At 33.2% G+C, this 13,714-nt stretch overlaps 1 protein-coding gene across 1 annotated transcript in view; it reads right to left on the bottom strand.

Annotated features, from left to right (window-relative positions):
• gab3 (GRB2 associated binding protein 3) overlaps nt 1-13,181 on the bottom strand; it is a 45,925-nt gene extending 32,744 nt beyond the window's left edge. Inside the window, exon 1 of the mRNA XM_088925441.1 lies at nt 12,798-13,181. Coding sequence (XP_088781567.1) covers nt 12,798-12,869 — 72 coding nt within the window. The 5' untranslated portion in view covers nt 12,870-13,181. The remainder of the gene's footprint in view (nt 1-12,797) is intronic.
• Nucleotides 13,182-13,714: the final 533 nt, after the last annotated feature.

Raw genomic sequence — 13,714 nt, 5'->3', positions numbered from 1 at the left:
AAACATACAATTGTTAACTAGTGTCTGTGGACGTGCTAAAGGCAGCTGTTTTAATATTTAGCACCTAAAAATCAACTTTCTGAGTACACTTGATGACAGGAACTTCAAAGACTTTTTAAAGCATGGAAAATAAACAGGAAGTGGGGTAAACTATATTTTACATCAACCACATCACCATTACATCAACCAAATCACCATACCACTTTTTACTTTTTTTTGCAGAACAGCAAATAGCAAGATGACTAACAGGCAATACTGTTCTACATATCATCAATGGGTATTCATTTAATTTAGTTTTCATACACTATGGCCGTACTTTAAAGAAACATAGCCTTAACGCAATCCTCATGTTAATTTACATGAGGTGAGAGTTCACTGAACTCCATTTTTTTAGAATACATACTGTATTTAGTGTTTGTATTTTGCTGTTTCATTTCCTGCTTGTTTTATTCTGATGCGTGCTGTGTTGGTTGCTAACTTACTTACAGGTGTTGTAAATACATTAATGCCAATAAACTCTTTTAGCAAATGATTTATGAATCATTTGAATGTTAGGGATGGAGAACCAAATTAAAAATGCAGAAGACATTTTGATTATCTGTGTGTTGAGATCTTATCAGAAAAAATGTGGACATTTTATTAATTCTTCTTTTTATTATACACCTCCAAATTGTTATCACTCTTCTTTTTTAAAAAATGTCTCTCTGGTAGTAACTCCTGCATCTGCTCAGGAAAGAATGAGACATATGGACTTACTCCTCCAATATGCCTCCCTGGAGCCATTTGTCATTTGATATGCTGTAAGCCCCTCAGTTCTTGATAGGAGAGTTGTCATTAATTGGAGAAGCAATTCATCTCACTAGATGTCTCAGAAGTAACTGTTTTGCAGAAAGTCAAGACCATCCTGTCTGCTAATGCTGATCCTACCCTTGTGGCACTTCAATAATTCTGTCCCAATCAAAGTCTTTTACTTCTGTTTTTACTATTAAAATAAATATTTTTCCTCCTAATTGTGATACAGTATGTGCATTTTTCTGGTGCCTAGTATGTGTGCAGTGCAGGTAAATATCTATTACAAAAGTAACTATGGAACTATTTTAACAATAATGAATGTGGCTATTACAGCAATAATAAAATAATCAAAGAGTTCCAGCATGAATATAATTGGTTTAGTGGTTAGAGAGAAGTTGTCAACAACTGCCAATATGATCATGAGAAAATAACGTGACTGCCATTTGCTTCTGCCCTACCAAATGGATAGCAGCCTAGAAATGGCACTCTTCCCGAGTGGGATATTTTACATAAATTATTCTAGGAATAGGGACAGGGTATTTAAACTGTGACAACAAAGGCTTTATAAAAATTATCTGCATCCACTACAACTCTTTTATCTTACCATAAATGTGAAAAATTGTTCCTATCACATTCTTGCTACTTGGCCTTGTCAGCAGTCATGAACTTTAAATAGTTTTGCAACATGCAGCAAAATTACATGAATTCCTTATTAACTGAAAAAAACCCACAACCCTTCCTCTTTTGTGTTGACAACATCAATACTAAAGACCCTATCACAATGTACCATACAGTATGTCTTAACAAAACACGTTGCCACCTAGAGTATTATTTCCAAATAAATATCAATTACATCTGGAGAGGTGGAAAGTTAATAAAATAACTCATTCACTGTTTTATGAATATATTATATTTGTGGGTGGGTGGAGGGGATGCAATATTCAGAAAATTTAAACTGAAGTGCTCGACTTGTCTGTAGCTGCTATTCTGAAATACTGAAAGACAATAATGGATTTTAAATTTGGAAAAATCTGCATTTAAACTGTCATATCTAGAGTTTCTAGTACTCTGATAACATTGATCCGTTCAGAAGGTGAATAATATGGGCATCATTTGACTGAAAATAACACAACAACAAAGTTAGCTGCACTTGATTTTTGTCTTTTTAAATTCAAATGTGGTGGGCAACTGTAATATATTGTAAGCCTCTTTAAGAAGCACAAATCTGTGTGTCGTTCTTTTCATCAAAATGTAGAAATGTAAAAGAAATTTGTATATGCAAGTTAAAAGGCATTTTCTTTTTCTGTTGTTCACAAAAGTAGTTTTCCCAAAAATAGAGGATCCTCCGATCCAGAATTAAATCTCTGGGTTTTGTCAACCATGAATCAAATTACAGTAAATAATATTCCATCACTTATTTTATTTTAATTTACACCTGTGCTTATGGTTTGTACGTCATTTCATTAATAAAGGGAAGCAATTTTAATTCAGTTTCAGAAGTGTGAATTAAAGGCCAACCAAATAAGCTTTCAGTAGCTCCATGTTCCTGTGTTCTGATGAATTTGGTGTTCTTTGTTTTCTGAGGCTTCTCCCTATGGGTGGGTTTTTAGGTCTACCACCTGTGCAAGCTGACCTTTTCACAGATGTTGAGGTCTGATTATGACACTGAAGAAATAAATCATTTACCATTAATGTCCATCTGTCTGATGGACTAATGTAGTATTTTAAAAGCCCCCTGCTATGGGTTTTTAAAATATTATGGGGGTAACTGGATGGATATAAATACTAATGCTTTTTTTATGATAACAGCTACTATATATTGTAATTTTTTATTGGTAAAGATAACCATCTCCGCAGTTGCCGGTAGTCTGTTGTGGATTATAATAGGTGCATTTATGGTTTGAATGTAACTAATACCTTCCCAACAGGTACTTATAAAGTGAACTGAGTAATAAAGAGAACAAAAATAAAGTAAAACATGAAGACTCCAAACGTTTGACAGATCTGAGTTTTCTTTAAATGTACAGCTACAGTAGATTCTTCCTAGATTATCAGAACATTTATAATTCAGGACATGAAAATAAAAATATTTTAAGGATTCCAATATAATTACCAGAGCATGTGTTGGAGCACAAATATAGCCCTGAGATTGCTACAAGTCAAATTTAAGATAAAATATCACATCACATGTCATTAAGACTATAAACAGTGTCACGTACTGTGCAACAAGTTATATATAGAAAATAGAGGTTTATTGCTTCACACATATTGTGTCAAGGAGTGTTAATAAACTTCAAAACTGCGGCAAACTTAAAAGAAATTGTATTATGGTGAAATTATAATGATCACATTATCTCAAATGTACTGTAAATTCATTATTAATTCTGCACCACTGACACATAAAAGTATTTTTTTCTTAACATCATTTTTGAGCTCCTAGAAAAAGAATAGCACAACAGTTTAGTTTCTGGGTCCCAAGATTGAGAGCTGGGATGTACTGTATATTTAGTCAATGTCCCAGTATAGAATCTGAGCAATCCCTCTTAAGGTACAATGATGTCACCCAGAGTACCTGAATTCTGTACATATTATATATTACAATAAACCTATGACAATAAGAAGTATACAGATCAATAAAACATTACAGAAACCTTTAGATTTTGTTCAATCCTAACATAAGTGTTTTAAAAATGCAAACCTCTTGTGATGCTAAGCAATCCAACCTACAAATCTCATGGAAAGTTGATCACTTCACATTAAAGATATATTGCAAAACATGCAATGTTTTGTATGTTTTTTCTATAATATACTTAAAATTGTTCAAATAAAATAAAATGTTCAAATAGCTTTCTCATCTATGTACTGTTAAGAGATAAATGTTACTTGTAGACCACAATGACTTCCCATTAAGCTATTTGGTCATTGCTTCATATACAGTACAGATGATTTGAACCTGTACTGCCTAAAACAGAAACACAGTAGAAGCATTATTGTTTGTATTAAAAATGTGTAGTTTTGCTTTTAAGGGTTAAAAGCTCTGGCACAAATTGTAACTTTCTGTTTTTAGATAAAGGAATAGAAATCTTATTTTCTATTTTTGCTTTAAGAACCTTTGATACAACCTTATACGGATGTGTAATGTCTTTAGCAAAGTGAAAAGCAAATGCGTACAGTATGTGTGGGAGTGGGAGAGTGAAGGGTATTAAAAATTGAAAATGTGAAAATATGAAACCTCTGTTGTTACAGATTGTCTTGGAACCTCTGACAATATGCAGTGTAATCTAGCCAGTGATGTTATTAAATCCTTTAGATGACCACTTTAAGTTCTTTCAAGATGATACGTTCTCATAATAAAAAACTGTTGGACCATTTTTAATACAATTGTATGTAGTGGAAAACTTCAGAAAATCCATTTAAAAGGAACAGCACTGCTGAAATGCATAGGAGAGAATGAAGAAAGAAATATTTTATCTTCTGTCTTTAATCATTGACATATCAGTTCCATTATATCAGCGCACCAATAAAGCAAAATATAGATGGGATTGTCCTATAAATGTTTTTTTACATAAAAGAAGTTATCTAACAGTATTTTGCATTCTATTTTGCCATTTAATATCCTTTCCAAAACTGTTTTGTTTCCTGTGAAACAAATATGTTTTCACAGGAATACTGTATATTGTAGTTTTACAGATCACTTGTTGTAGAAAATAGTCACCAAAAAGGAAATGCCTGACAGTGATAACTTTTGTTATTTTTAACTGTACTAGGAGGAGGCCTTGAAAGCTAGAAACAAGGCTTGTCTGATGGCACGCATGGTGTATATCAAAAGAAAGAATAACCGTTCTCCATGGGGAGGATGTTATTTATTTTTTTTTGTAATTTACTTTTTTTCAGCAGAAACAGTTTTCAGACTGGCATGTTCTGAACTGCATAGCTTCCTTTTTCAGGACAGGTGGTCAATATCTAAGCCACAGCAACTAAGGAACAAACAGTTCTGAGTTGAACTGTTTTTAGGAGTTCCCTATGATTTACTGGAAATCACAACCCACAGCACAAAATAACACATCCCTTTAACTGTTACAAAGTTGGGGCCATGAAGAATGCGAATAAGTATAACAAATGGATATGCCTTAATTGTATTTTGCATGACAAATCCACACAGGGAATAAACTGTTGTGCCTAGTCTAAGTACAACATTAAAGAGTAAAGAGTTTTAGTAACAGCATAACAATCCATCTTTATTTTTTATCAGTAACAGGACTCTATATAGACATACAAAAACTCAAATGAGCAAAATTTTGTTGTATGGCAAATTCAGTGGGTATCCAGCTTCTCTGAAAATATAACCATATTATATTGGCCATGAGAGTAGTAATTATTTTTTGTCATATACAGTATGCATCAATTTAGGACACACTCATATTTTAGATCCATCCTTGGTAGAAAAAAATATCATTAAATGAATGCAGATGTACAGTATGACCACTAACTTCTACATATAAGCAGAAATCAATCGAAGGATCCATCACAGTGCATACAATCATGTTTATACCCAGTATTGAAAGTTGTAGAGTTGAAAAAGAGAGATGAGGGATTGTAACCACAACCAACCAACTATATTTAAGTAGAATAGACGGACATGCAGTTAAGGTGCAGTATGACTGCTGGTTCTTTGAATGCAAAAAGTTGTATTTGTTATTTTTGTTATTCACATTCAAAACAAAACAGCTATGGTGAATGCTAACATGGGATGGCACAAAGAACTGAAATCCTGTCACTGCAAGCACAGATGATAACCCCCTGTCTTTGGACAGGTTGAAATATGAACAGTAAATCTGTAGCCAGAAATGAAATACTTTCATACTTTCATTGCACTCTTAGAAATGCGAACACATTTTAGAGAGAACAGCTTCTAACTAATGTTATTATGAAATATGTACCTTAGGTAAATCTGACTGAATTTAATGTACAGAGTATAGTGCCTCTTATAACAGTTCTTAATATTCCTTAACTGCTATACCAGCAACATATAGTATAGGGAACACTACATTATTGTGGCGTGACAAATTTAAAACAGTCTTTTGGGAGACATAAACAACAGTCTTTGATTACAGTTTAATATACAGTTACTGGTACATTTTTTGTTTTACACTTACACTTTTTATTTGTTTCAAATAACAGTTCAAGGTTTAGTAGTGGAGCTACTATATTTTAAAATATCCACAGTTTTATTCATGCAAATATGGCCAACACCGTAGTAAGCCTTGCACAGTCAATAAGTTAAAGCAAATCTTTTTGACTTTTCAAGAGACATAACATAATAAAGTTTTAAACTAAGTGACACAGGCATACAGAGATCGTTTTCAATTGACTGATTCTCATTTTATAGAATCTGCAACTGTAAACCAAGGGAACAAAATCTGTAGTGCATTTGAAAATGTCAGTTCCTTTTCTATGTATAATACTAAAGAAGAGAGGGCATGGAAATAGTTTTTATGGCATTTTTATATACCATCTGTCTTGCTGCTTACAGTTGTAAATGTATCAATTACCTATTAAAAGTAAGTTACTATTGTGGCTCCTAAACAGGTTACATCACCTCTACAAACCACAGTTTTATAAATGGTTATCATTATTATTATGCACCTTGGAACAATCAAATTTGGACTGCATAAAAATATGACCATGGGAGAATTCAGACCATCTAAATGTGGGATGATGTACTGTATTTATACCCACACATTGTATATTTGCAAAATCACAATGTTCTCATGGCACACGTGCTTGGTGATTACATCATTAACCTCAAAATACCCCAAAGCCTGACTACCATGATCTGACTATGGGACTATTTCAGATTCATATAACCTTATTTTACCCTATAGAGCTTTGAACATTTTCATGTGGGTGTGTACCACATGCTTACGCATATATAAGCCATGTTAAACACAAATAAAGGTTATGCTGAACTGATGTAGCATCCTCTGTTGTGTTCTGTCATTGACCATGGGTGTGTGATTCCCCATTGTCCTATTTTTTTAGGCAGTGAAACAAAATTCATTGTTCCATGGAGCACAGTTCTCACAATACATTTATTTGAGCAGTCCAACTAACTTTTTATATGCACTATTAACTTGTACCAAAGTTAAAGAAGTTATAAATATAGATAAGCTTGAGTACATTTCTAGATACGATATTATGATGGTATTCTTTAAATTCATTATTCAGTTTAAATAACTAAGACACTGACTCTTGCAGGAAAGGTGTTTATTTCCTTTAATTACACCTACAGTACGTGCAAAGTTTAACACTGATTTTAAGAGATGTGTTTTGCAATTTATTCGGCAATCATAAAATTCTTCAAAGTTACTGCATTTGTCTTCTTTCAGCTGCATATACTGTACAACTAAGAACTGAAGGAACTTCTTTACACAAAGGACTGTGAAGTATGGAACAAGTTACCCAGCCATGTTGTTGAACCTGAAACCCTGACTTCTGTCAAGAAATGGTGGACGAGATTCTTCAATCAAACAGGCTAGCAAACAGACTAGATGGGTCAATTAGCCTCTTTTTGTTTGTAACCTTTCTTATAATCTTATGTTCTTAGTAAAGAAATAATACACTTAGTGCACACTCAATAGAAGGCAAGTTAAGAAACCACAAATCATTAAATGTGTCTGCAATTCAACACTTAACTTAGAATAAGGAATAGAAAAGCAGATAACATTTACACACAAAAAAGCATTGATTTAGATTTCTGGATTCTTTCCTTATACCATTTCTCTGTGTTGGTTATCAGATTGTATCTGATATTCTTTGACCCTTTCACTGTGAATCTGAGAACTCTGGTGTACTGCCTACACACTCTATCAAAGTTAAGACATTATCTAAGTTAAGAAGACATTTGTTGAATAGATGTTTATATAAGCACTTAAAATATTAAACTGATATAATAAGGATTAAAATAAATCACAGCATAATCAATATCAAGGCAGAATTCTGACGTGATTTCTTATTTTATAATGTTGCACTCCTTTTGAATACTGAAGCATCATACACTGATTTAAATGAAAATGCATTTTAATTTATGACAGAGAATAATCTTAGATGATGTACAGGGTAGTAGCTGGTGACTGAATTCTTTGTAAGACAAAAAACGTTCTTCACTGCAATTAAATATGAATCATTCATAGAGAATGAAGTCTGAACCAAAAGGAATCCTGCATTTAAGTAGCAAACCAACTTGAGTTGGTGATTCTGGTCAATTTTGCAATTTAAAATGTTTTTCCAAATATTTGGCAGTGTTTTGGTATGAAAAAAGGGAATGTAAGTGACATGATCCACAAGCTAAACTGTGAACAGAAAGGCAAGCCGTGCAATGAATCATCTTTATAGAGATCTTAGATGTCCTCAGGAAGCCTGCAGCTTGCACTCTGCCTTAGAATCCACCCACAAAAAAGGAAAGAAGTCTGAAATATGGCTTCAAAGTTTTTTTTTCTAGGTCTACATCAGTTTCCCTAACTTATAGAAGGATAACAAATGAACCTTCATTGCATTACCTTGACACAATTTAACAAAATACTCTTTTTCAGGATTTTATCCCTGTGAATTGTGCTATTTACACTATTACTCTTTAGTAATAGAGGTATTTTTTTATTATACAGGTAATGGATAACTGTATTATCCCTTTTTCCCATACTAAATAAACAAAGAAAATAAATGACATTCATTAAAAAAGATCAATATTTACTCAACATTTATAAAATGAATATTTGTACTGTTCAAAGTTAGGCTTTTAACAATTTGCTGTCAACATTGATATAGTGTTTTATAATGTCTATATAAGTGAGAAACAATGTTTAAAATCCCTTTAATGATGCAGTTAATTTACTGTACCACAGGTCTTTTTTACACAACAGCATTGTCTTCTACCAACGTATAAAACTGTTATTCCTGATAATATTTAAATACCAATGTTCAGAGGATGATTTGCATGCTTATTGGCAGTGTCTGTCATCATCTGAGTAATGGCTGTTTGCATGTTCCTTTAAATGTCAACATTGTTCATCCAGTACCTTGCTTGTTCTCTGAATGTGTATTACTAGTAAACAACAGATAACGCAGGCAGCTAACTTTTAATGACAACAGAAAAAAAAACTGCCAAAGAATGATCTCCAAACCCTGGCCTTCAAAACAAAAACATCTTTGAAAATCTATTTCAGAGAAAGACAGAGGAATCCTTGAGAAACCATTCTGACAAATGTAATCTTGGAAAATAATAAAAAGCTTCTACTTCAATCACTATCAGCAAGAAAAAAAAACAGTGGTAACAAATTATATTTTTGTTGCATGTTTGTCTCAGTTGTATCTGAAAAAATACAGCAGCAATTAAACAAGTAGAATTTATATGAAATGCATTTGCAAAACCAAAGAATTCTCTTGCAGCAAGAAGTAGTAGCGAGAGGGTTATTGCAAGATACAAATGCATCTACATAAACCCCCAGTGAAAGGAGCACAATCTGTCCATTTTAATGGTTCTCAGGGTTGCCATTCTCTTTAATCGCTTGAGATATACAGGAAGAAACACAGAGAAAAATGAAGAGTTGTCTTTAGCAAAGGAACAAGGCACCAGCATACACTGGCTGTGCCTCAATTAGCTGAGTTTCTGGCTAACTCTAAAGAAGCATTTGGCACCTTATTTACACTAGTCATGGGGGAGGAGAGAAAAACAAAAGAGAGGCTGGCATTTACCCAAGGCAGCAGGAAGGCAAGCAAAAATAATAGAGAAACAGAAAATAGGAAATACCACTGAAAATAAAAGACCTAAAGATAAACAAAAGTACTGTATTGCGTATTGTACAGTAATGAAATTGGCAGAAAGTTATATTTCTTCTTCTGTGAAGATTAGAACTGCTTTGAATTAAACAAATTAAAAACTGCAGGACAAAATAAATCCATTGCTGACTTGTTGACTCTATTAAAACCTCTTAGAACATATACTGTCTTAACCCATAAAAAGGAAAATGGAGTTTGCATATTCAAAGGGATAGCATGCAAACAGAGATTAGCATATCATGGAACTCTGCCCTGACCACAAAAAAGGAGGAGACCATTGTGCTTAAACATATTAGATAATAGCAGAAACAAGGTTTGCAAAAGCTTACAAATTACAAGGTGGTTCACCTCCTACATTTACATGATTTGTACCATCCTCATAAATTTAGAACCTTGAAGCTGAGTCCACAATATACTTGGAATAAACATATACAGTATAGTAAGTGTTGTACATCAAATTACTGTAGTTAGAATACATTAGATTGGGACAAATGGTAGCCACAAACAACGTCAAATTGGGTGTTGCAATTCCTGTTAATGATATTCACCAGCTGTGGTTGAGTTATTATGAACTGAAATAAAAGGTCTAATACATGGAAGATACAATGGACTTAGTTAACATGTTTGTAGGCAAAAAAAAATGTCATATTGTATATCAAATGGATTACCTATCTGATTGAGGAAAAAATTGTAAAAATTGAAAGTGTTGAGTTTAAAAAAACACTTTACAGAAAAATGTTCATTCAATTTCAAATATCTAAAGCTCTCACAGATTAAAAAAACAAAGTCATGGTAATTGTAGACTAATTTTTTAGATTCATTTGCAATTTAAATTACCAGCAATTTGCTACAGTTTGAGGTATGTGTTGGTCACAGTGTCAGCTGATAAACAAATGACTCAATGAAACAAAGTTTGAAATAAAAAGGCACTTCAAATATCAGATTCATGCACAAAAAATGACTTTTCAAACACTAGATCACATCCAGTTTTGTCTTTGTTGTTTTTAAAACATTTTGGAGTATAAAGACATGTCAGAAAGGTTCAAAGTTCATATCCTTAAAAACAACTTTAAGGAAAATCTTAAAGGAAGTTTAATACTGTATGTATATGCCCTTATAACTGCAGACATATAAAGAAATGCCTAAATCTTTCAGACAAAACACGTAGAAAAAACACATGTAGACATTTGCTAACTCTAATGGACAGTGAGTGAGTGATGAGTGAGTGATCACATTGTTATTGTATTTTGATTCCTTCAACACATGTAACATTACAAATTTCCCTTGGTTCAGTGTTCTCTGACATCAGCATGCAGAAGACAAGACAAAAATAAAGAACAAAGGAGTTTATAACAGACTTTGTTGTTTCATTATATTCAACACTGACTACATGATATCCACAAAAAGCAACAGTCTATGGTAGCACTCACTCTGATATTGCCATATTCTTTTCACAGAAGAGTCAAGTGAGTGCAAGTTGAAACAAAAAGCTCTATTATTTTTAATTGAAAATGAAAAGTAGACAGTTACACTAAAAATCAAATATGCCTTTGAAATAAAATAAAGAAGAAAATAATGTTGAATAATAGGAAGCAAAGAACAGGACAAAACATAATACCATCTTAAACAGCAAAAAAGAGGATTGCTACTTTCAAGGACTAGGTAATCAGAAAAGTGGGAAAACTCCTCCAGACTGTATACCGGTGTCTCCGTGTTTTATTTTTTTTATTGAACTTGTTTTACTCAAAATGACAGTCACCTACACACAAAACATTTCAGAATGATGTGTCTGATGTGAGCACCATAATTAGAATAAATGAAAACCTTGAATTCTGTCTTAACGATTTATACATTATACTCACATGACTCTTTCATTTCTGTTTATATATAATGTATATTTGTTTTGTATACTTTACTTTGTTTTGTATATTTGTCCCATATCCCCCATTTCTTTTTTTTTTCCACACATTACATAATTTCACATCCAACAGTATTATAACAGTACTTTCTGAAGAGAGTGGGCCTCTGTCTCTGTTGAGTTTGAAACAAGTTTTTTTTTTGTCAACCGCCTGAAAGGAAAACACTATTCTTCCTGTTGTCCTCAACTTTCTTATTCATGTGACAATGAGATTTGAACTCTTGTCCCTGTGTTTGCCCAAAATAATCGAAAAGGCGTAGATGGAATTTCCTGGTGTATCAGCACCACAGAAGTGCATACTGTAATAATCATGTCCCCTTTAAACTGCTGTTCTCTGTCTTACTTTGCAAAGCAAAAGCTTTTGCCTGATCACTTCTGTCTGAAGGGTCATTTCTAAAAGCTCAGCTATGTTAGAGCTTCCCATGTTTTGCAACACACACCCAAATTTCACAGAATAACAGTCAGGCAGTTAGACATCTAGTTCAGGCTAAGGGGCCCCTGCTATCCTATCCTACACAACAGAAACTGTTAGTTTCACATAAGACTTTCCAAAGAACATTATGTCATCAGCTACTATTCAGTATGTGTCTTCAAAAACACCATATAATGAAAGTACTGTACAAAGAGCATAATATAATAATAAGATCCTACGAACTTAATGAATTAATTGTTAATTAAAAAAATAATTAAAAAAAAGGTTTGTATAAAATAAACCTTAACCTTATTATAAAAGAAGTGTAGTACTGTATGAGACTGTGTTTTCTGTACATAAGGAACAAAAATATTTACTTACTTTATACTAAGGATGCCATGGATATTTAGAAACACTACAGTTCAAGTTGCAAGCCTCTACATTTTCCTCAACTACAATTTTAGCATTTTTATCTGTTTAAAAGATGGATATTCCCTTATCAATTAGCAAAAATATCACAGCACTAAAAATGCACTTGATATTATGTTTTCACTGTCTCATGCTGTCAGAATTAACAAGAGCCATACAGTGCACAATTTACCATGCAAAATCCAATAAATCTAAGAGCTGTCAAATGTAACATACAGCTGCAAGCTTCTGTTTCTTTCTCTGGAAAAGAAAAGTGATTCTATTTTCTAAAAGCATAGCAGTACTACTGTGTTCATGGCTGAGAGCCATGCACACATTTGGTGCAGGAACTACAACTACTACTACGACAGCCTGAGAAGAATGCATCACAATAACACGTTACATATTTCTTTCTTTCATTTTAGTACTCACATATCTCTTCAATTTCTTTTCAGGAGGTGATTTGATGAGCCAGCCTGTGAAGACCACATCCCCTGCACTCATGTTGATGAATAATTGCTCGAGCACAGAGAATCCAGTGTAAGTGCTATATTGTTTAAAATGCTACTGCCGTGAAACTGACTAGCACCAGTCAATTTCTGTGTTCTAGCATTGAGTGTGCCAAATAAGGAAGTCATTGATCACTGACAGAAAAAAGAGCTCCCCCTCCCACTAATTAAAACACAATGCACTTGTACCAGAAGCACATGATGCTGAGATGTTTTATAAACACAGAAATAAGAATGTGAATAAGTAGCAATCTGAAAAGGTTGGGGAGGCAGTTTTGCGTGCCATCTGACAAAAAAAAAAGCATTCACCAGCACTGTGTGACTACAATGTGATCTTTCTGGTTCACACTACAAGAGCTAGAGACTGGAAAGCTGCAGTTAGGAACACATTTTACCAGTAATGGGATAATCCTTCTGGCAGGAACCAGTTCAGTCTGAGATGGGCTTTGTTACAGTGCAGTAAAGGTCAATGTAAAACAACCGAAAAGTTTGTGGTTCAGGAAGGCAGTGACTTGAGATTAATAATAAGAACATTTAAAAAAGAAATGGTACACCAGTATTGAGCAATGCAATGACTCATAATCATTTCGTGTAGATGACCTATACAGAATTTATTTTTTTTAAATGACATCACATTTTATTCTAACTAGGACAGTAATAATATTATTAATAATAATACTCATACTGTACAAATAACAGCACGTACTTCTCTGCCATCAAGTCAAAAGGCACCACCTTCATCTGTGTTAAAATAAAAAGTGAATTTTACTCTACATTGTAAAAAGTTGTTTTAAGAAAGTGATACCACGTTTGATATACTATATGTACACAATAATTCTT

This window comes from Atractosteus spatula, chromosome 9 (genome assembly GCF_055471065.1).
Source record: "Atractosteus spatula isolate fAtrSpa1 chromosome 9, fAtrSpa1.hap1, whole genome shotgun sequence".
In the NCBI taxonomy this organism is placed as follows: Eukaryota; Metazoa; Chordata; class Actinopteri; order Semionotiformes; family Lepisosteidae; genus Atractosteus; species Atractosteus spatula.
The sequence above is the reverse complement of the archived record's forward strand: the minus strand, read 5'-3'. Positions and strand labels throughout refer to the sequence as shown.